The following is a 22,762-nucleotide window of genomic DNA, read 5'->3' as shown; positions in this document are numbered from 1 at the left end:
CATTTTTCGGTCCTTGTCTTAATATTACATTACTGGGGACCTGAGTCAAAGATGTCTTCTCCGATTAGCTTGCCTGAGCCGTAACACTGGCCTCCGTTCGTGAAGCCATCCCTAGATCAATTAATTTCCTCCTCTCAGCCAGAATGAACGCTATCTACTATCTCATTGAAAGTTGGCCAGTGTATGCTTTCTTATTCTCTATAATTGAAATAGAAAATATCCTAAGTACACTTGCATGGACTCTGTCTTTTTCACATCTACCTAGTGGGAGAGGTACGCGGTCAATGCCAAGCATCTGCCGGACAGTTGTGTTGGGTCTAATTTTCGAATCCGATTTCTTCCTAACGACCCTGAAGTGTTGGATTGCCGGCAATTTTTCTGAGCTCAGTGTATCGGAAATGCATATAATGATGTCATCCATTGGCATATACTGTTACAGTGACTGCATCGACATACCTTTTGATCTAAGGCCGGTTCCAAAGATACTCAAAGTCCAAGATGCAGTCTCTAGCCTATTCATCTTTATCTCTAGGCACCTAATCCGACAGCACCGAGTTCACGGTTTGGCATATTCGTATCACCGTTTTAAAGCACGAGCTATTTGTCTACTCAGGAGTTTCAGTATTACCGTTTCGAGATTCATGACCCGATTTCAAGTCAAGTCTGATTTATCATTTGGTCTAAGTACTAAGTATCAAAGGGAGTCCTATAAATGCAAATAGCCCGGCCACCTCTAGGCAGCTTGCACCAACCAACCTTGACCTTGCAATCTTTTCCATTTGTTTCAGTATTGGCACACCATGGCACTTTTTCCCGCGAACCATTGGGAACAGCCAGGATGGTCAAAGGTGCCTTAAACATTCGAACATTTTGCAAGATGCTTTGGAATGTAGACACTCCCCCATTCACCCCCTTTGGTTTCCAAGATCAGCTAGCCACCTCGGGCTATTTACATTAGCCACTTTCTGCGAGGTCTCTGTCCCCCTTCCAATATCACAGTTGCTTCAATCCTAACCCATAGCACTGCAAATGTTGCAGCAGCCAGTAAGACGCCGACCATGATACTAGTATTCACATAACTGTGTGAGTTCGTCGTTTGGTGTTGACTGCTACGAATCAACAGGCCAGCGATAGGAGTCCCTAGCAACGTTGCAAGTCCTCTCACCATATACAGCGCGCCGTTAACACCGACGAAATTTTGCACACCAAACAGCTCTACCAGGCTTGTCGGAAACAGTGAGACATAGGCCGAGGCAAACACTCCATAGAACACGGTGAACACGATGAATAGGGCGCTGCCACTGGACTGACTCGTTGATAGGGAAGAAGGGAGCCAAAGGGCAAGTACAGCCACGGATGACAGCAGCGTTGTCAAGAACAATGTGTTCAGCCGGCCCATACGGTCTGCGGCATACCCGATGGCAATCTTGCCAACAGCATTCGCTGCGTTCGAAATCGCAATGAAGTTGGCTGATGTGGCCTGTGAGTAACCCAGTGTGCGCGCAAAAGAGGCAAAGAAGAACACTGGCGTGTAGTATGCAGCCGACTGAAGGGCTGCTCCTAATGCGTGGGCGGCAAATTTGCGAGTGCGCACGACACGCCAGTCAACCAGCGGAATACGCAGAAAGCTTGCTCGTGAATTCGCGGCATTCTCTGCCTGGATACGGGTCAACTGGCTATCGGGCCATCGCATGAAAATGCCCGACACCATAATTAGCACGAAGGAAATCGCGGCGGTGATGCGGAGGCAATTCCGGAATCCCACGCGTTCAATGAGATACCGAAACGCCAAGGGCCAGGCGACTCCCCCGACACCGGTCCCGGCAAGAATGATTCCCATGGCAAGTCCGCGGTGGCTTGAGAACCAGGTGGGTGCCACTGTCACGGAGGGCATGTAGGCCATGCAGGTTCCAATTCCAAGTAGAAGACCCTGGGTGAGAAGGAACTGCCATAGAGCTTGACTAAAGCTGGCAAGAACAAGTGCGACGGAATAGATAACCCCGCCACTCCAGATGACTGATCGAGGCGAATATTGTTTACTCCAAGCCGTTGTGAACGGTGCGCCTATTGTCATGAGCGCGATGGATAGTGTGCCAATGAGATCAATCTGCGCCGGGGTTGCACCGGTAAAGGGCGTATTAGGGAGCTTGGACATAGAGTCATACAGATCCTGGTAGACACCGAATGTGAAGTTGATGCCACATCCTGTGAAAACCAGAGCTGTTGAAGAAGCCAAAATGAGAATTGGCTGTCTGCGAGTTTGTTAGTATGTTACCCGGAAGCACAATGACGCGTTTCACTAACAGACGTTCCGACAGAGTAGGCTGTCTAGCATCAGCTACTACCATGGGCTCTAAATGGCGATCCATAATGGTTATTTTGAGATTAAAGTGATGGACTTCTGGATGTTTTAAATCCTGGGCTCTTGAGTCACGGCGGGGTGTGGGGCTTTTCGGAGTTTAGCATTCGGCGAGAAGCCCGCCGCGCCGAACCCTCCAATGTTAAATGAACCATTCAGTTGATCGTTGTATCTTTCCTGTTGCATAATTGCTGAATTGAGTCAGAAAGTGACGTGCAACCTGGAGAGTCGGACATTTGCGCTTATATACTTCACAAGTAACTGGACCGGCACTGCATTCGGGGAAGGATTCACTGTTGACAGAAGCAAACAATTCGAGGCCACCAGGGTCCAGGGTACCTAGACGAGAGAATTCATAACGCCCTTGGAGTAGTTATATGACAGCGACGGAAATAAACGTTCAGGCCTAGACTCGGCAATGTGTTAGCGCCACCGAGATGATTTATTGAAACGTTCAACTCCCCGCTACGTGCTTATCAACACCCGCGCCACTCATTCCATCTCAGATACATTCTAACAGTCAATATTCAATAGCCTAGATGCCACAAGAATTGACAAGCAGCATCGACCATGCAAGTGATTTATGATGATTCCGGTCTCGGCCTGGTTGGCCCTAGGGTCCTAAGTTCGACTAAGACGATAACTGCACCCCAACTATGCTCCGCCAATGAAGACTAACGATAACGCGGCAAAAGACCGAAAGCACAGTAACGCCTCGACCCACATCGCTCTGATTAGGTGCGACAAGACTCATCGAAGCTGCTTAATTGGTCTCCTGAATATACCCCGCATCCTCGTCTCGTCTAGCGTAAGTCTAGCGGATTCCACTTGATAAGGCACTGATAACCCATCGCGCCGATGGGAATGCGCAATGCTTGAGATCCCGAGCTTCTGAACCTTGTCACCTGCAACTAAGATCTTGACCTACCGGACGATTTTCGCCAGCTGCTCAATGTCGCTAGATACCAGGGATGACGATCCCCAGGGAATAAAGCGAAAGCGGGAAGGACCAGGGAGCAAGAGACGAGCCTCACTTGCGTATGTGAGATTATCTCGGAATTACCCAATGAGTTTCATCGAGCTGACGTGGAAAAGATGCGATACTTGTCGGCGACAAAAGGAAAAATGCGAAGGCGGCCCCCCGTGCTGGAGATGTCAGCGACTTAGTCGACCGTGCCATTTTCAGGAACAACCGGTACCCAAGAAAGCGACGTTTGTGGTGTCCCGACAGCCTCCTCCCCCGGTACCAACGGACAGTGATCAGCGAGTTCAAAACCTTGAACATATTGTACGGCATTTCCTCGGTGATGTTCCCTTGGACGAAGAGAACATCAGTCGGATCGCGTTGAAATGCTCGGAGAAGAACAGTGAGATGGAGAACCTCTTGGACGTCAACGAATCATTTGATGTTCAATTTGTGTCTCGAAATGTGGCCTGTGGGTTTCTTTCCATCTGCTGTCCCTATTTATCTGCAAAATCTAACTCGGGGGCAGTCTATTCTGGAGAGTTTTCACATTGGAACTTCTCGGAAAAGCTGCGTCGCACAACAAGTTCCAATAAGGATACTCCCGCACCAGGGGTTAGTACAGTCTGTCAAGTGTCTCTGAACCCATAGGTTAATCTTTCACAGGTCAAAGAGTATTGGCGCCCGACTCATCTGCAATCATCAATCCACATTGTGACCGAAGTGATCGCCCAGTTACCCCCCGAACCGATAGCCACCTTCCTGATCGGAGTGTTCTTCAAATTCGCAGAGGGCAATGCATTCTATCTGGAAAAAGAATGGGTCTATGAGAAGCTACATTTATGTTATGATGGGACAACGGATCTGTCTGCCAATGACATCCCTTGGCTGTGCTCGCTTTTCTCGGTCCTAGCAATCGGCACCCAGATGGCTCACATGGAGGATGATCGCTCAAACCCGAATTCTGGAGAAACGGAAGAGGCCGCCGCGTGCGTTGAAGACTCAGTAGGACTGGTGTTCTATCATGTAGCCAGCAAGCTGGTCCCTGATGTGATCTTGGCCGCTTCATACGAAAGCGTGCAAGCTTTTGTTCTTTTAGCGACATGGGCCTTACCTGTCTCGGCGGGCGGGCTTTCCTACACTTACCTCGGCCTTGCGATGAAAATGGCGATTCAGAACGGTATGCATCGCAAATATGCTGGAGGGAATGGTGATAGCAGAACTATTGAGCTTCGCAATCGTCTGTTCTGGTCGGCTTACACGCTTGAAAAGTGCGCTTCCGAGTCTTATTACTCTTTGAAACAACACTGATAATTTCCATAGACGAACAAGTATCATGCATGGGCGGCCTGCTTCCATTGCGAGATCAGAAATCAACGCGGATCTACCCACCGACTGTCCAGGATTCGAGTCGCCAAGATTTCCAAACATGACTGCATGGATCAACTTGGGATCTTGGATGGGAGAAGTGGCTGAGACATTGTGGGTGACCACTAGCCCTGACCCAGGGCGTCCATATGCTAATTCGAATACCTTTTAGAACACAGTTTAAGAGGTGCCCCAAGAGGCTTCTTCTGGAGTATTCTGAGCGACTTCTTCGTCTAAAGAACTCCATGAAGCAATGGTGGGGCTCTCTTCCTACAACATGCCACGATTCCAATCCCCAAGGGCTCTTCTTTCGGCAAAATTCGCATCTTAAACTGAGCTACCTTCTTATTTTCATATATATGGGCCGTCCGTTTATCTTTCACAATGATACCAAGGATAGGTCTCTGAACGAGAGTCAGGGAGTTGGGAAATCGTATCGCTCTGAGCTCGTGAACAACTGTGTGGAAAGCGCCCTGGAGATGCTGGCAATCTTACAATCATTGGCAGACAACATCGGACTTTGCCGTGCGTCTTATAACGAGTTCAGCTCGTGCCGGGCGGCTCTTCTGGTAATTCTTGCGGAGACACTCAACTCTGGGAAATCCAAAAGGCTCCAGGACGGCTTAACACGCGGGATGACTTTGATACGACAGATGATCGGAGGAACTGCCTCCCAGTCCGAGATATCATATATTGAATCTATCGAAGCAGCCATCCGTCAGCTATCATCGCATGATGAATCTGGGCGCTCGGCTGAGTCGACCACCAACAGCTCATCATCCGCTTACGCCACGTTCAAGAATTGGACTCAATCCATGAAAAGCAAGAGCAGCGGAAACATCCTCGAGCTTTCCTCATTCAGTCCAATGTCTGGCTTTACATCAGGGGGCGAAAGTGTGTTCCATCCGGATATGAGCGAATTGACAGAATTCCTGAATCCGGAATGGCCTTCCGCTAATTTAGAGCTCGACGCGGAAGTTTTCTTCGGGCAAGATGTATAGGTTCTTTCCAAGTTCTCAAATCTAATGATCGATGTATTTGATTTGGATCTTACGGCTGTGGATAGCGGCTCTAGAGGAAAGCACTAGGGGAGGTTGTCGTTGACTACAATAGTTTTCGAAGCCAGCTGCAGGGAATCCCGCGTTTGGGCCATATTGCATGGCTGCCGTGGTCGCCTCGTGTCTTTCCAAAGTGTCTTACTCGTATGTATATAAAGAAATGAAAATTTAATCCTATCTGATTCCTAAAAATCAGTCTTGGTACAGTTTGACACTTGTTGGGCCGTCTTCACTGATTGACAGGCTTCTAGTTTGCAGTGGGCTATTCTTTACACCTCCCAAGCGTTGTACAGGCGCTGCATTACCAGGATGAACGGCGAAGCCTTGATTTTGGCCAATCCTGAACAGGATCATACCGTAATTCAAACCCCACGGAGCTGCCTCCACTGCAGTGAGAGTACCGAATTGTCCCATGTACTCCCAGGGAATGAGACCGGCAATGATTATCGTCCCTACTATACTTGCTTCAGCTGTGGAGAATTCTTGTGGCAATCCATATCGCACTTTATTTTTCTTCACTGGTCAAAGTGCTCGCCATCAAATATGAGAGAAAAGAGTCTTTACCCATCCAAACCCCTTATGTTCAAGCCCGCATGGCGAAAATGGTGTTCAGCACTCTCTTCTTTTGCACCGACCACATTAATACACTATTCAAGGAAGACATAAATCTTTTGAAGGGGATCCCTCTCATAGTAGTGAGCTATGATGTCCTTAAATATGGTGGCGTCTGTAGAGCCGCAGAAGAAACGCAAAAAGACGAGTCCATCTTGGGCATACGCGGGCAGTATTTGATACAGTGTACAATTTCTTTGGCCTGTCCTGATGGGAACTGATTACATTGCAATCGACTAGCTTTCGCACTATTTACCTTTCTCAAGGGCTTCCCGAGCGTACAACTCGTTATCCGCATTGTGATTCTGTCGCCACTGAACCACGTACTCCGGAACCTGGGCCACTTTGTTCGTAATGCTTGGAACGGGTGTCCCAACAGACTCCCAGACAGGAAGTGTCCCCGTCCACACTCTGCCAGTAACCTCATCGTCTTGAAGGTCTTTCCTGTCATCAGAAGGCCCACCTTGGTTTATTTTGGCGCTGGCGCTGGCGACGTGAACCCTGAGAACTGACGTGCTCAGATTCTCGGCACGCGTAGGAGGCACGCGGGAATTGTCCCAACACCCCGGGACCAAGCCGTCCGTAATGAGGCGAAGGGCCCATTCTTTCTCTGCTTCAACCGTCACAATCGATGCATAGCCGTGCAGCACAACACTGCGGTAGTTGCAGCTGTTGTTGAAGGGCGTTAGCGAGAGCTTGATGCCGTCGAGCAGGGTCGCGGCGACGCAGACGGGGATTCCCTCCGGTCTGTCATTGCCGGCTAAGCGCATGACACGCGAGGCACTGTGGCCATGAAGATATAGATCGAGGGCTCCCATCGACGAGCCATCAAATGAGCCCATGTAGCCAATCATGGGAAGGATGGTTGGAAAGGGATCATCGTCCCGGTTCGTAGGCAGAAACGACACGTGGAGGATGGGTGACGCGTTCACGATAGAATGGACCGTCTCGAAGTCGTACTTGGCTCGCTCGCGATGGCGGCGTACTGTGTTGCGTGCTTGCAGGGGATATGATCCTTCCATACTGGTGTCAATAGCGTCGGAGGCCTGTAGCTCGGGCGTTTATAGTGGGAACGGGAGAGAGACAGGAGAGAAAGAGGCACAGTGTATCTACTGTTCAGATTGTTTCCGAAACGAGTAAGCTGCACTAAGGTACGCCAGAATGAGAAAACCTAAGCTGTGCGTTAGGAAGATGAAATATTTATACGTGAACAAGAACCAGACGACGTGACCACGTCAGGAATGAGATATGGTATATCGGCCGAATGGTTTCGTGAGTATGATAACGTGGTAAGGCTCCTTCTATACTAGAATAAGGTTTCCGAGCGGAGGCACAGCGGATCCACTATATAGCTCTGGGGTAAGCCGCATGAGGGTCGGATATCAATAGACTAACGATGGGGGTGGCGGGGCCGGCCGCGGGCGGGGGCGGGCGCGAGCCGGCCAGCTCACGTCTAGAATGAGCGCGGACTTGATATAGTTCCAACAGTAATGAGAACCACTAATGCAGCCAGGGTTTCATTACCATCTCTGACCACTGAATATGGTGTTTGGAATTTGCACATACTCCAATCTAATGGCCGTGGTGTTGTCTGCATTAGGAGCTGATAATCTTCATCCGACGCTCAACCTTGTTACTGTGCAGTGCTTACCTCTAGAAAATCAGGCCCTCGGCGCGGCGCTGATCTGCTGTCTTGCAGGTGGGCAGGGCCGTTGGAACCATGATTGCAACCGTGGTGCAAATATCGGTGGAACGGGGGGCCATAAGCCGCAGGGGAGCTGAGGGTGACTTATCTGCCTTACTCCGGGGACTTCACTCCGGCCAGTGGTTCAATTTTTTGCTTGCCATTGCTACATCCGCTGTAGCGCTGCTGTTCTCCAGGGGCAAGAAAAGGTAGGCGCGATTCGAGTGTAATAGTCGTGAGCTTCCATATGAACAGATCCCCTCGATGGCGAGGTTTGTCTACTGTCTGACGCGACTAATAAGGGCACTAGGTCAGTTGTGTATTGGCGTCATGCGGGCGTTCAAATCGCAGCTGAGCTTGGCCTAAGCGGCCGGGTCCTGCCGGCCTACTACGCACATACGCACATCGAGAAGCACCGACGTGTGAATGGTAGATTCAAATGATGTCTTTTAAGTAATATGTAGAGCAGATGTATGTATCTACAGGGATGTAACCCATTGGCAATTCGTGCACCAAAGCTTCAATAATTGTTGATAAGTCTTAGGGAAATATTTGTTCATCCGGGTGCCGAACTGCTGGGCCAAATTGGCTGACTATCCGTCGTCTCTTGACTCCGTGTGGCTTAGTGGCGTGGGAAGGGCGAAGGAAGTATGACAGAAAATACCGTTTCCCAGCCCCGTGCCTGGGTTGCGGGACACGATGCAGCGGGAGTAGAATTGCGAGGCTGATAGGCGTTGCAGGAAGTCGGCCGCGGTGACGAGGGTGCATCCGGGCGCAGGGATCGCTGAAAATTCCCACCGGTTCTGCTCAGGAAGGTAGACATGCAATCCCACCTGTTCATGGAACAGCAGGTTAAAGGCCCCGCTGCCAGTGTGCTTATTCTTGACCACGTCAGCGATCTTGACGAGTGAGGGTTCGTATATGAGCTTGAGACCAGTATCGCTGCTGTCCGTAGTTCGATAGTGAGCTTCAAAACGCTTGTCGCTCTCGAGGCGGAGGGAATCAGAGAGTGATGAAAGCATGTTCAAGGCAGCAGCGTGGCAGAGCTTGTTGAATTGCCGGACTAGGTCGCTCTCACCCTGCAGAATGGGTAGAAGTCTTGAGTCATCACGGAGGGGTTCGTCGTCGGCGAACTTGTCAGTATAGTCAGCAGAGCCTGTCACAAGCAACGAACAGGAATGATAAGTACCTCGAATGTCTCATCACAATCACTGCTCTTGTAACTTGATAGAGTCAGTTCACCTGATGCCAGCGAATGATTTAGAAAAGTGTTTCTTACCCACGGTGGCTAGAAGCAGGTTGATCCTCGCGGAAATCCTTCAATTTTACTGCGAGGGCATATTGAATATCGGCACCGCTACTCTTCAAGTCCAAAAAGAACGCTCCGGGACGTGTAGCAGCATCGTAAAGCTTCTGCTTCACCTGAGAGTCACCAGTCAGGATACGTGCTAGGTCGACTGTCTCCAAGTTCACCATGTTGATGTTTGCGCCAAGCTTATAGGGGATCTGGTGGCTGGTCGTCTTTGCCTTTCCTTCAGGGAATACCTGGAAAGAAGCGGCGTGCAACTCTGACCCTTCGACATTTCATCTGTAATGGCCATATCTTGGAGACCTTCGAGTGGGACACAGAAAACGTTGCGCAAGCTATTCAGAACTTCCTCCCCTTTGCGCAGACTACGACCCCTCAGTTAAGTACGATTACAATTGAAGTGTTTGATATAGGACAGGAGGGTGAACTAGACTCAGATGATTCCACGGGGGCTAGATCTTTGTGCGAGGAGCTAGGGCTGGATATAGACAATAGTATGATCCAAGCTAACTTCTCCGCAGGGCTTTGAACGACACACGGGAAACTCCAAGAAGGGTATCGAAGGGACTGTCGTAGTTTTGAATAACCTAAGTTGGACCCAAATGTTGATTTTTCATGGTCTGAGGTAATCTATTCTGTTTTCTTTTCCTTCTTGAGTTTCCTCCAGGGCCTTCGTGCGCGAAGCAAAAATGTCTAAGGTCTGCCGTTTTTAATATTCAAATATTGAAAGCTTTCAGTGAATTTCTTTTAGAGAGCTATGTATCTGAGATCTTTTTGAACCTGTATAGCTAGCAATTTATCCTCATATAAAATCGGCCTATCCCATGGGGTGGCTAGGTACTTTCAACCTGCTGTATCCACTAACCAACGACTTAGCTTCACCCAAACAACATATATTTCACTCGCTTGGTCCATGTCTCCTTTCCAGTGGGCTTCTCTTGCTCTGCAGCTATAGCGTTCAAGCGATCTTCTTCATCAAAGTACTCTGCTTCGCTAAAGTCCATTTCCAGTGGCTTGACGATTTTGGTCTTGTACCAGAGCTATTGAATAGTCAGCAGGAGATTTCATGATTGCGAGAGAAGAAAAATATAAGTATGTCTCAACTTGCCTTGTATGCAACGTAGTCTAACACAAACAACGGAGCAGCTAGGTATGTGGAAAAGAAGCTTTTCACACTACCCTTCTCTCCGAATGGCCAACATGATAGATAGAACTCGCATCCAAGAATAAATACGACGATGATCAGACCCAGGTATTGAGTCCAAGGAGTAAGGAATCCCTTAAAGGGCAGATCACGGAGGTTTTTGCCTTGCGCCTTAAGACCCTGACGGAATCTCAGCACGGATATGAAACAAGACATCCACTCGAAGCAAGTGGCAATCCCAACCTGTGTGTCAAATCAGTTTTAGTCAAGCCTTGAAAGGTAATGGTGGGGCAGAAGGAGGAGGGTATGCGTTTTGGGCCAGGGTTTGGAAGATATCCTAAGTGCTTACCAATGCTGAAAACCATCCATAAACAACAGTACCCACGCTGCTCACGTTAAGATAACAGAGTCCACCTCCTAAGCTCAAACTGATAATCATGGCCACCCATGGTCGTCCTTGATCATCCTTCCTCCCAAAGAATGGATGAATGATGTTCATATCGGCTAGAGCGGTGAGACTTCGACTAGCGACATAGACACTGGTTATACCGCAGCTAATAACACTGAGGAAGATGAATCCATTAATAGCATGTGCCAGGCCGTAGACATCGGCGCGCTTGATGGCAATAACGAAGGGACTTCCAAGAGTTCCCTTGTTGGTCAGATCAGGGTCTTCGGAGGAAATACACATGCCAACAAGCCAAATATTGACTACAAAGAATGTGAACATGCGATAGAATACCGGGCGAACTGTCTTTTTGATGGTGCTTCTGGGGTTGGCTACTTCACCAGCAATGACTGCAATATGCTCACCTGCGTATTTTGAGTCAGCTAAAAATCCGTAGCTATGAGATTGGAATTCATACCGCCACCAAAGCTAAACGCGGCCTGGATAAATGCTTTGGCAATGCCCTTCATGCCATTTTTGAACGCGCCTGGGTCTTTCCAGTACCGGAATTCAATGGGACCGTTAGTTGCAGGGATTCCTCCAGATGTCATGATGAACATGAAACAAATCATGAGGATAATAGCCAGGCATTTGATGAATGACATCCAGTATTCAATATAACCATAGACCCGTACATGAAAGACGTTTCCCAGTCCTATGACAAGTATGAAGATTGTAATGTATGCCGCGAGAGGAACGACTTCCGTTTCGGGCCAGAATTTGAGAACTGATATAGCCGCTGTGATCTCTGCGGGTATGATCATGACCCACTATAGATATTGTCAGTGGGCCACAGTGATAGTAGAGCAGATGAGGATATCTGTACAGAAAACCAAAAGTTCATCCCGATAGCAAAGCCCCAAGCCGGGTCGATGTATTCAATGGATTGCCGAATGAAACCACCGTGGACCGGCTTGAAAGCTGTCATTTCACCAATGGCAGAATATTGGGCATACACGATCATTCTATTCAAAATGATCAGCTTTTTTTTGAGGGTATATCGTGTATTAGTGTCTTACGCAGTGAGGGTATACGTAACAGCAATTCCAGCGGGCCCAGCTAGGGAGAATGTTATCACCAAGACATATTATAGAAACACGGGAGATCCACGTACCATAGTGCAATGCCTGTCCAGTACCTACCCAGAGGCCCGTCCCGATTCCCGCCCCAAATGTCATCATCATGACTTTGCGTCGGGTCAAGGAACGGTGGTATCCAGCGGTGGGTGCTCCGGACGGGATCTCCTTGGAGATACCATGTTGTTCGTCTTCCGAAGTAACGGTTCTTTCGATGTCAATTTCTATATCGGCACCGCCTTTATTGTCCGATTTTCTCTGTAAATGTTCGGTTTGACTTTGCAGGTGCGGGCTTTCGCTGATGGTAGCCATCACTGACAAAAATAGATTGCTCGGTTCGATAGAACCTAGCCCTAGACAAAGTCTGCGTTGTGAACCCTTCTTTAAAACAAACATCCTCAATCAACTTCTATCTACTAATCGTTCTATGAAATCATTGCAGACCTTGGAGCCGGTGGATCAACCCATCCCGCCGGGATCAACAAGCGGGGTTGACGGGAATGATAAGTCACTCTCCACTTCTAGATAACTCGTATCTTCTTGGCCTTCTTCGTTGGCGGTGTCTCACTTTCAACTGCTTGTTTGACTATCGCATAAATTGCCAGGGAGCCCGCGCCACAGATAAGGATCTACACGAAAAGCATCGATTTCATCCAATTGCGTTCAAAATGGCCTCTTCTAAGAACGTTGTGTTCGACATCGTCGGTACCTTGGTATCATACGACTATCTCTACAATGCCATCGAACATCGCCTCGGCGACCGTCTGCGTGCAGAAGGTGTCAAGCCCTCGCTCCTAGGTCAGGCTTGGATGGAGACTGCTGAGCGGGAATACACCAACCTCAGTATCTCAGGCAGGTACCAGCCTTTTGCGAAGGTTTTGGAAGCTTTATTCTACCGCCTCCTTTGGATGGGTGGTATCAAGGAGCCCCGCAATTTTGCTTCTCCTGAAGATCTCGCTTACATTATGACCGAATACCAAAGCCTTACCATGCGGCCTGGCGCCGCAGAATGTGTGAAAAAGCTTCGCGATGCTGGTTTTACAGTATGGGCCTTCACTGCAGCTGATCTAAAGCGTGTCGGTGGATACTTTGAGAAGGCTGGTGTTCCACTACCAGCTGAGAATTTGCTGTCTTGTGATAGCGTTGGGATTGGAAAGCCTGATCTCGCCGCATACAAGCCATTGCTTGACAGGCTAACCTCGGAGAACGAGGGCAAGAAGCCGTGGTTTGCTGCCGCTCATATGTGGGATGTTTCAGCAGCCCGAACAGCTGGGTAATTAAACTGCTTCTTCAGAATTATTGTAGCAATACTAATATTCAAAAACAGATTCAAGGGTGCCTACTGTACAGTGCTAGAGATGGAGGCATTGACCAACCTGTTTGGCGAAATGGATGTCATTGATGCTACTCTACCTGGTATGGCTGATAAGATTATTGCTGACCAGGCGGCTTTTTGATCTAAAATTGACCTTCAATATGTTTGGGATTATATCAATGCTAGGATGTACCTGCTCTCGGTTTCTTCAATGTGCGTACCCTTTCATATCCAGGGCTATGCACATTGAAATACATGCTTACAGATAACCAGTGTAGTCTGGATCTCCAGACTAGGTAGTTGTGTTTTATATATGTGGAAATACTCTATAACTCCTGTGCCTATCCTCGTATATATTCAGTGCGCCCTTGGGGACAATTTTGGAACAAATGAACATCAATCAAGGGCCTGTTCAACTTTCCTCTATCAGCAGCTCTCATTTCTACCATCATCATAGCTAACGATGGATAGGTATGGCAATCAGGCTGTATCCTAAGATACCGCTATCGTTATCTTCTTAGTTGCCTCTATCGTTCAGAGCCGATCAGCATATCTCCAACCCGGTAAGCGGGGCCACCGGGAACAAAGCCGGTCCTTGAGGGGAAGCTCACTCGCCAAGATCAGCGAAGTCATCATCAATAAATGCACCCCTGTTTCAATGTTTATCGCTATCTAGATCACCCCAACTCTGCCTTCTCTTCGAAAATCAAAATCAAAATCAAAATCAAAATCAATGTCGAAACACGTGCCCGTTCAGAATGGGATGCTGCCGTTCTGGCGTACAGATCCCCACCCTCTGGATAACTATCGCTCTAGCGAGACATTGCCTGAGGAAAGTGATATTGTCATCGTTGGTGCTGGATATGCTGGGTCGTCGGTGGCGTATCACATTCTTAACCAAGTAGAGCCTGGGACCAATCCGCCCTCGATCACTATTTTGGAGGCGCGGCAGGCATGTTCGGGGGCTACTGCTCGGAATGGTAAGATGGGTTGCTTACTTCACGAAGCTTGGCTGATATTGTTTGTTTATGAAGGTGGACATATGAAGCCCGATCTATACAACTGGATATCTTCTGTTGCTGCGGATCATGGAGTCGAGGCGGCTGCAGAGATCGCGAAGTTTGAAGCGAGACATGTCTATGCTGTCAAGGTGCGTTTCACTCAGGGTGTCTCAGGGTATCTCATGACTTAAACTGGTTTTCATTAGGAGTTTGTCGAAAGGGAGAAAATTGACTGTGACTATACTGTCACAAAGGCAGTTGATGTGCAGCTGGATGCAGATCACTTCAACAAGCTCACGGCCGGTCGCGAGCGGCTCATTGCGGGAGGCTGCGCCCCCACAAAGGAGGCACAATGTGTCGGCCCCAGGGATGCGGAGGCAGTGAGTAATTCCAGAAGCATTGTTAGCATCAAATCACCAACTCGAGTAGTTCTCAGGGGTCAAGGGCGCAGCGGGCTGCTTCACCTATGACGCGGGCCACATCTGGGCCTACAAGTTTGTACTTCATCTTCTTGAAAAGGTCTTGGCCCAAGGTGTGAACCTGCAGACACATAGTGCGGTTTCAAATATTTCTAAGTCAACTGACCCGGCTTCTGTCTATCCCTGGCGGGTCGAGACACCGCGCGGGGCTGTCGCGGCAAAGAAGGTGGTGCTCGCGACGAACGCCTACACTTCGGCTCTTGCGCCCCAGTTCAAGGACAAGATTGTGCCTGTAAGGGGGACTTGCTGTCGCATTGCTGTTCCTCCGGCGTCTGCGGCTCCGCGCTTGACAAAGACGTATACCTTGCGATGGGGTGGATGGGATTACGATTACCTCATTCCTCGTGCGGACGGGTCCATTGTAGTTGGAGGGGCTCGCAGTTCGTTCATTGACAAGCTGGATAACTGGTACGATGTTAGCGACGACTCTCGTGTTCTGGAGTCCGCCGTGCAGTACTTTGATGGGTATATGCAGCGGAACTTTGTCGGGTGGGAGGATAGCCATGCTTACACGGACAGAGTATGGACTGGAAGTAGGTGCATCCATATCCCAAAGCAAAGAGCAAACAGCAACAACAAAAACTAACTCGAGTTAGTCATGGGCTATTCGTCTGATGGACTGCCACATGTCGGTCACGTCCCCGGAGAGGAGGGTCAGTTCATCCTGGCCGGATTCACTGGTCACGGCATGCCGCAGATCTTCCTTGCAGCAGAAGGCATCGCGAAGATGATAGTTAGTGGAGCCAAGTTTGAGGAGACAGGACTGCCCCGGCTGTTCCAGTCCTCCCAGGCCCGATTGGACACGCAGGAGAACAAGATCTTTGATCATAACCCGCAGGGTAGCACGCAAGCCAAGCTATAAGGGTCGGCAATGGCTACGAAAGGGGCATCAATATCCAATACGAGAAACAATATCTAGAGACTGATACGACTTTCAACTTTAATTGAGTCAATGTCGCCATATCTATTGTAGACGTGAGTGGCCGGAGATGGTCTTCACGGACCCACCCCAGCACGACTTCTCAAGGCTCGATGCCGGCAGTAATTTTACTACATGCGCCCAGTCTTCAGTAATTTCGAGCTGAGCTGGTCAGATATCATCCCCCCCCTCCTGTGCACCATCTTGCGCACCATCTTGCATTCAGGCCTCCCAGGGTGAGATGAGTGGTGGTCGCTTGACTCGGGGTCGAACACGAACATTCGTTCGGACACCACTACTGGTACAGGCCAGACCGACACTTTGATGCATGATGGACCCTTAAAAATCAAAATTGTTAGACAAATAGGAAGTCTTGATCCTGCTTGGCGGTCTTGGCAGCACAAACGTCACTCCGCGCGGTGATTGTGTGCGATCCACTTTGCCCCGGATCGTCCCTGGAATGGGCGACTTCGTGAAACCATCACCCAAGTGCTGGCAAGTGCACATGGAAAGATGGTGCTCGAAGTCACAGTATAGAGTTGACCGATTCGAGTCGCCGTTGGCTCTAGGTGGCTGCATCAGTTCACGGTCGCAAACTCGGTGATCATCTGTGGTGGTATCGCCAATCACGATGGCGTGCTTCTCCTCATCAGCTACCCACAATTGCGCGATACGACCCGCTCTTGGCCTTAACCTTGTGCTTGTCATGCTGGTCGAGCTCTGTTCAAGCTTATATACCATGGCTATCCTCCCGGCTTGCCGCATAAGTTCCTCTGGAAGAGCACCCTCCCCCGGGTCCTCACCGCTATATACATCTTCTGGCACACCGTCTCGATTCCTGCCTGATGGGTGCACCGGAGATGCTTCTCCCCAGGGAATCTCCCAAGGGGGAGCTGGACATCGAGTCCAACGCCCGGTACGAATACGACCCCTGGTTGCTGGATGATCATCCGCTCCGCTCCCATCCCACCGAATGTATTCCGGGACTGGGTACCTTTATTGCCGAATGGTTGGTATCAGTTCAGAAACGCTGGAAGGAGACATTACTTCGCGCCACTTGCCTTATCTTAGCATGCTTGTGAGTCAATAAGTCCCAAGTGCAGCCAGTGTTTCGCCTTGATGGCCGTTATCTAACCATGACATCTTAGGGCTGCATTGCAATGCCTTCGCGCGCTCCCATCTCCTACCAAGGTGCACCCGCGCCCTGCAACGGTGTCGCGTCATAGCCATCGCGACTTGCCCAATACCTGCACCTTTCCCCACTCCGACCCCCGACCCAACGCCCTTACGCAATCCGTTGCTGCCGGATGCGAAGGGTTCCGCACCGACATTTGGATGCACGGCAACGAGCTGCAAATGGGCTTGTCCAGCCACGATCCCGCAAATGACCTGCAGATTCGATTTGACTCGCTCCTCACACGCCGAGAAGCCGATGCATCTTCCCCTGGTTCCCAGCTCCCTATAAACCCAGAGACGATGAGCATGGCCGACGCTCGTACATTCATGCTCGTCCTAGACGCTAAATCACCGATCGATGAGCTGTATTCCATACTCGCGTTGCGCCTTGATACTCTACGTCAGCGTGGTCGATTATCTCACTGGGATGGTGCCGAAGTTGTCCAGGGTGCGGTAATCGTTGTGGTCACAGGCGACTCATTGCCCAGCACGGACTGTGCGAACCAATCCTATTCGGATGTGTTCTGGATCTCGAAAGGAGACATTTCCGGGGGAGATGTTATGAACGACCATCTCACCCCGATCTGCGCATGATGATATGCGAAGTGCCTTATGCGATATAGTTTTCTTGCTTATGATACCCAATGTCAATGTCTAATCAAACTGATATTTATTTCTTGCCGATGGAGTGGTGCACACGTACGACCCAAACTTGTAAGTCTTAGACTGGCCACCAGGCGGTCTGTGGCTAGCACGTAAACATTTTCGTCCGACCTAAAATCCTTGTAAGTGCCTGGACTAAGCACGGATCACCGGGGCTGCGTCGTTAAGACACGGTGATTGCATGCTGCCTAACTCGGTTAGGTATGGGTTGGGCAGCCCAACGTGGAAACGTTGGAACATTTGACCCGGACAACGTAAATAAGACAGGTCGACTCCGAAGCGGACCAGACTATACTATTGACTCTAGCTTCGACCGAACTGCTCCCGTACCAGAACGTAATGGGATCAGGGATCCCGACTGATACCCGTTATCGTGCGCACGAGCGTCATCCCGGCTCTGCGGATACGTTCCCCTGCTGAACCTCACCGTTTTTTTGCATTCGCCAAAACTCGATCCTGGGAAAGGAAACTCAATCGAGGTCTGTTCCTGGACACACTCTTCTCCGCACCTCGCACCTCGTCCCACATCGGCTCGCGGCACTAAGCGCCGATCGTACACTCAGCTCCGGGCCCTCTTTTATTTTTTTTCCTTTCCACCGCCATTCTACCGTCCAAGATCGCTCTTGAAGAAATCTTTTTTTCCCTCTTCCTGCCCATTTCTCGCCCCGGGGCTTAGCATGGACTATTTCCGACGCCCACACCAGAGCTCCTATCCGCCCCGACCTTCCCCCCTAGGCAACTCTCAGGAGTCTCGCGAAGATCGACACCGTTCATACGCCGTAGCTCAGGATCCCCGTCCTGAACGCCGCGATCCCGAGCCTCGCCTGAGCCGCCGTGACTACTCTTCTCCTACACAGATCTACGCCACGGCTGCGCGTCCGCTACACCCCTTACGTGGTCAGAATAATGGCGGAACTCAACTGTCTCCACCGCGGAATCAAAATACGCATCAACATCGCCGACATGCGAGTCTAGAGTCCAAACAGCAACCGTCATCGCATCGAAGAAACCATTCACAGCCACAAAGTGGTCAATATCGACTAGGTAGGCAGAAACTCTCTTGTGTTTTGTTATGTTGAGTTGTGCGCGTCTGCTGTGCGTGTTCTGTGCCCCGGATTCACAAGATTGGGCTCGGACTTGTCCCGTGGTTCCAAGGTTTCAAAGTTCCCAGGCCCCGTTTCTCCGCACGTCAAGCGGATGTTACCTTATGGGGCCAACATGGATGAGAATCGCGCAATCGGCCTTGGGTCTGGGGGCCAGGAAGCTTGAGAAGAACTCTCCGGGCCTATGCAGAGTCGCACTGGCAGGGCCCAGCCTCCCCTGATGCATGTATCCCCGGTGGCTGAGATCCGCCGCTCGGGTACACTAGTCCGCAAGGGGCTTAGAGAGGATTATCCACGCTAGCCTTCTTTGGGACTAGCGGTTCAGCTTCCGGAGTCACGGGTTCGCGGTCCTGAATTCATCATCTCCCCTTGGGATTCATGATGTCTCCGGGATCGCGCGACATGTACCATCCTCCGCCTGACTCTGCGCGCCGTGCATCTCAGGGCAGTAGTGGCAGCCCTGACCACGGTAAGTAACTGGGACCTAATAGATCGCGCTGCGCTACGCGGATCGCGCGCATCAGCTTGTGACAACATCGCATCATCGCATTTTGCGTTACATAGCCCGCTGTGATATTCTGTTCGATGCTGATATTGCTTTTTTGATAGGATCACACGAAAACTCAGCTCCACCTTCATTCGGCACTCGCCAAATGCCTCCACCATCTCCTCCTCACTCCTACGGCTCGAGATCACAATCAGCGAACGCGCCCGCTAATTCCTTCTTCTCCCGCGATGCTCCATCTAGTCAGGCGCCGAGACCAGGCAGTAGCATGTCTATATCAGCCATGCTAGGATCGGACGCCGAGCGCCCGGCCCGAGATACAGGGTCCGCACCGTTTTCGCGGCCATCCGCATCCTCCCTGTTCGGCAGTGCGCCTGCACCAGCCTCTGCAGCCATGTCACCACCGAATGCACCGGCACGGCCTTTGCCAATCGAGCAGTCATTTTTCCGTCGATCAAATACACCCGAGAAACCGTTTTCTAAGCCCCAGCAGGGCCGGCCATACCGATCTGGGTCGGGCGGAGGATCGAGTCTACTGGGTGGCGAGCAAACCAGATACGGGGGATTCTCACGGGCGCCACAATCACAGTTTCCTGAAAAGTCGCACTCAACACACCCATCACCTCAAATATCGGCTGCCGAACCTCCCTACAGTGAGCCCCGACGTATGAGTTTCAGTGGGCCCATTGCCCGACCGAGCAGTCAGCCACCTAACGCTGAGGCTTCTACGCGGCCGCCCGGGTATAGCCCACAGTCACGCCCAAATGCAGGTGTGTCGGACCGATCTGAGTCTGGACAGCGGGCCTCTCCGGCCTCCTATGCGGGTCTTGATCCTCATGGGCGGGATCCCCATGGTCGCTTCGGCAGTCTCTTTGGAGACCGCCGCTCGGAGGATGTCTCACAGCGCGATCGAGACCGGGTATCTCACGGGACCGAACCAAAGGGTTCGTTTAGCGGTTCGGCGAGGTACGGCTCATCAATATATGGCGAGAGGGAAGCAATCGAGCGTCACTCGACAGCTTCAAATTGGGAGCAAGGTCGCTCGCATCCATCTTCCCCCGAAAGCAAACGGTTCCCTGCACCGGAATCTGGAGCTTTTGGGTTTGGTGCCATCCAGAGCTATACCAAGTCTTTGGGCTCTCAGCCTGGTGGGAGTCGGCAGCCTCCACTCTCCCTACAAACCGGCCAGGGTCAGCCTTCTCCCTCCCCCCGCGAATCGCCCTATACGAACAAACAACCACAACTTGCGCGCATGGGATCTAACCCAGTTTCGGCTTCCTCGTCGGGGCCGAACACGATCGGACTGGGTGCACTTGGAGAAGAAGGTCGGCGTAAAGGAAGTGAAGAGCTCCTGCAGCACCGCAACCTTCTATCACTAGGTGCAGATGTTAAACGTGGCGGCCGAGCATCTCCGCTTCCCCAGGCTGTGCAAGGTGCGCAGGCGCCGTTCATCAATCCTTCTGGCGAAGCCGGCATCAAGAATGAATTGGGACGGGTGTTCTCCGGAATCGGTAGTGGTGTTGGAGGTGTTGGAGGTATGACAGGAGCACCCATAGGCAGTGGACCGTCGACGCCGCTCATTGCCAGCCCCTTCAAGCGTGATAGCTTGAACGGTCGTCCTGTGAATGGAGAGGCTGATGACAAGATCGCGCGCCCAACATCTGCCTCGGGCACTAGGAGGGGAAGGAAATCACGGGATGAAGATGATCAGGTGGAATTGGATGGCGCAGATGTCTCTGGTCGGGCAGCTCGTCGCTCGCGTCACGTTCATCCACACCATCACCATCACCAGTACGTATCTTTTGGGTCCCATTCTATGATAGCCACTAACATAGTCCGATAGCCACCACCACCACCGTCATAAGGCGGAAGAGGAAGCTGCCGTTCTCACTGGATTGCATCGATCTCTGTCGTCTGTCAACCCCTTCAACCGTACATCTACCCCGTCAGATGCCGCCGCCGGGCATCATCACCATCACCATCATCACCACCATCATGCGCCTCGACCTGTTGCCGCCGCATCTCCCATCCGGGAGCCTCGCACGACCGTGAATCTCGAGCCTCTTCTATCGAGCGTGTCTCATTTACCGCGTCATCATCTTGGTTCAACACTCTACAACCCCCGTGTGGGAGTTCCATCTGTTAGGTCCTCCTCAGAGAGCTCCAAATTCGGCTACACTTCAACTCCCCAACCTCTTCCTCGATTTGAGAATCGTGAAAATTGCACATTTACTATCCGTGTACCGCGTTTCCGCATAGACTCGACTCGCCGCGAAGAGATCTGTGCACGACGAGCCCTGTGGGGCACGGGTGTTTACACTGACGACTCAGACCCCGTCGCCGCTGCCATCCACTCGGGCTACATCCGGGGTGCCTGGGGCGAGTCTGTCGATGAGTCCATGCTTGATCTGGAAATCAAGGACATCTACCAACATGCGCCGCAGCCCACAGCAGACAAGCGTCCGGATGGCAAGTCTGACTCTCCGGAGAAAGAGGCTCGCCTGCCGCCTGTCCCTCCCACCGACCAAGACCTACACATTACACTCCTAATTTTGCCTCGTCTCGAGAAGTACGACTCGACCGTGATGTTTGGCGTCAAATCTCGAAAATTCGAGGGCCGTCACGATGGCATGAGTTTCAAGGTGCAAAGTGTGGAGTGGGTCGATGACGGGGTTGGGCGCGGCGAGGAGCGAAGCGGCGAAGCCCGACGCAAGCGTTTACGCACTCTGATGCAGACGGGTCGCATTTGCACGGGACCAGCCATAGCGAAGATGGATGAGCTGCGCCGAAGCGGAGTGCAAGTTCCCCGGACTATCGATGGCCAAGAGCAGCCCACTCCTGTCCAACCGGTCTCTTGATGACCCAATTACAGTATTTCCTTTTACAGTGTTCGAGATCCCTTATTTACCTCTTTGGGACTAGGTCGGCGTTCTATTTATTTCTTGTCTGATTTTCTTTTCGATCTTGGGGCGTTGATACCTGCGAATAGCGCGTGCGCGTTCTGATCTGTTTCTATTGGCATCCGGGGCAACGGGAGCGGATGAAGGGATGTTGAGGGGGAATGGGATATACCTGGGACTTTGTCCCCTCCTGCACTTCTTTCAAGTACTTAGTATTCTTAGTATGTTAGTATCTATCTTTAATTCATCTCTCCGCGGGGAGCTTTGTACTCCGCTACTTTGTATAGTATAGCCGGACTGGCGCTAACCAGAAGCTCTCCCCGCATTGCGGTGTCGCGCTGGGGCCCCGAAGCCTCTCGGGCCGTGTTGGCCGTTTTTGATGCTCCTTTTTCCCGTAGAGGCTACGTAGACAATACTATCACGGAGGTATAGCCCACAAGATCAAATTATCTCGGCTCATCTTCGGTGATCCCTGTCTAGTGAAGTCACACGTCCCCGGATTCCCGCCCCAACCGACCTCGGCCCAGCCGTGTAATACCGAAAACCATTCCAGTCACGGTATTCTGGCCTCTCGTCCGTTTTCCGAGGGAAGGTTCCCCGCAAAATACCGCCCGGACGGGACCGTCTCCTTGTGGAATGACAGTACGGGACAATACCCGTTACGATATTACCGCCGAGT

General features: G+C 51.0%; 9 protein-coding genes across 9 annotated transcripts; 5 read left to right on the top strand and 4 right to left on the bottom strand.

The window, feature by feature from the left end:
* Window positions 1-949: 949 nt before the first annotated feature.
* N7443_005081 (putative MFS monocarboxylate transporter) lies at window positions 950-2,369 on the bottom strand (the record flags this gene model as incomplete). The annotated part of the gene is made up of 2 exons (XM_056885137.1): window positions 950-2,252; window positions 2,305-2,369. The coding sequence occupies 2 exons, from the start codon at window positions 2,367-2,369 to the stop codon at window positions 950-952; spliced, it is 1,368 nt and encodes a 455-aa protein (XP_056743415.1).
* A 942-nt stretch (window positions 2,370-3,311) lies between these two features.
* Window positions 3,312-5,692, top strand: N7443_005080 (uncharacterized protein; the record flags this gene model as incomplete). The annotated part of the gene is made up of 5 exons (XM_056885136.1): window positions 3,312-3,795; window positions 3,853-3,938; window positions 3,990-4,594; window positions 4,647-4,805; window positions 4,864-5,692. The coding sequence occupies 5 exons, from the start codon at window positions 3,312-3,314 to the stop codon at window positions 5,690-5,692; spliced, it is 2,163 nt and encodes a 720-aa protein (XP_056743414.1).
* A 917-nt stretch (window positions 5,693-6,609) lies between these two features.
* N7443_005079 (pyridoxamine 5'-phosphate oxidase family protein) lies at window positions 6,610-7,383 on the bottom strand (the record flags this gene model as incomplete). Its single annotated transcript, XM_056885135.1, has 1 exon — window positions 6,610-7,383. The coding sequence occupies one exon, from the start codon at window positions 7,381-7,383 to the stop codon at window positions 6,610-6,612; it is 774 nt and encodes a 257-aa protein (XP_056743413.1).
* A 1,255-nt stretch (window positions 7,384-8,638) lies between these two features.
* N7443_005078 (uncharacterized protein) lies at window positions 8,639-9,521 on the bottom strand (the record flags this gene model as incomplete). Its single annotated transcript, XM_056885134.1, has 3 exons — window positions 8,639-9,178; window positions 9,235-9,268; window positions 9,325-9,521. The coding sequence occupies 3 exons, from the start codon at window positions 9,519-9,521 to the stop codon at window positions 8,639-8,641; spliced, it is 771 nt and encodes a 256-aa protein (XP_056743412.1).
* Window positions 9,522-10,232: 711 nt separating this feature from the next.
* N7443_005077 (uncharacterized protein) lies at window positions 10,233-12,334 on the bottom strand (the record flags this gene model as incomplete). Its single annotated transcript, XM_056885133.1, has 7 exons — window positions 10,233-10,394; window positions 10,463-10,741; window positions 10,848-11,311; window positions 11,365-11,716; window positions 11,773-11,911; window positions 11,966-12,005; window positions 12,061-12,334. 7 exons carry the CDS (start codon window positions 12,332-12,334, stop codon window positions 10,233-10,235), a joined length of 1,710 nt encoding a protein of 569 aa, XP_056743411.1.
* Window positions 12,335-12,690: 356 nt separating this feature from the next.
* On the top strand, window positions 12,691-13,479 carry N7443_005076 (uncharacterized protein; the record flags this gene model as incomplete). The annotated part of the gene is made up of 2 exons (XM_056885132.1): window positions 12,691-13,295; window positions 13,350-13,479. 2 exons carry the CDS (start codon window positions 12,691-12,693, stop codon window positions 13,477-13,479), a joined length of 735 nt encoding a protein of 244 aa, XP_056743410.1.
* A 591-nt stretch (window positions 13,480-14,070) lies between these two features.
* N7443_005075 (NAD(P)/FAD-dependent oxidoreductase) lies at window positions 14,071-15,679 on the top strand (the record flags this gene model as incomplete). Its single annotated transcript, XM_056885131.1, has 5 exons — window positions 14,071-14,317; window positions 14,372-14,487; window positions 14,545-14,718; window positions 14,768-15,350; window positions 15,414-15,679. The coding sequence occupies 5 exons, from the start codon at window positions 14,071-14,073 to the stop codon at window positions 15,677-15,679; spliced, it is 1,386 nt and encodes a 461-aa protein (XP_056743409.1).
* Window positions 15,680-16,581: 902 nt separating this feature from the next.
* N7443_005074 (uncharacterized protein) lies at window positions 16,582-17,506 on the top strand (the record flags this gene model as incomplete). The annotated part of the gene is made up of 2 exons (XM_056885130.1): window positions 16,582-16,814; window positions 16,885-17,506. 2 exons carry the CDS (start codon window positions 16,582-16,584, stop codon window positions 17,504-17,506), a joined length of 855 nt encoding a protein of 284 aa, XP_056743408.1.
* A 1,553-nt stretch (window positions 17,507-19,059) lies between these two features.
* On the top strand, window positions 19,060-22,041 carry N7443_005073 (uncharacterized protein; the record flags this gene model as incomplete). Its single annotated transcript, XM_056885129.1, has 3 exons — window positions 19,060-19,147; window positions 19,243-20,974; window positions 21,027-22,041. The coding sequence occupies 3 exons, from the start codon at window positions 19,060-19,062 to the stop codon at window positions 22,039-22,041; spliced, it is 2,835 nt and encodes a 944-aa protein (XP_056743407.1).
* Between the last annotated feature and the right edge of the window lie 721 nt (window positions 22,042-22,762).

This window comes from Penicillium atrosanguineum (genome assembly GCF_028827265.1).
Source record: "Penicillium atrosanguineum strain IBT 20685 chromosome Unknown utg000003l_segment0_segment0, whole genome shotgun sequence".
Classification (NCBI taxonomy): Eukaryota; Fungi; Ascomycota; class Eurotiomycetes; order Eurotiales; family Aspergillaceae; genus Penicillium; species Penicillium atrosanguineum.
The sequence above is the reverse complement of the archived record's forward strand: the minus strand, read 5'-3'. Positions and strand labels throughout refer to the sequence as shown.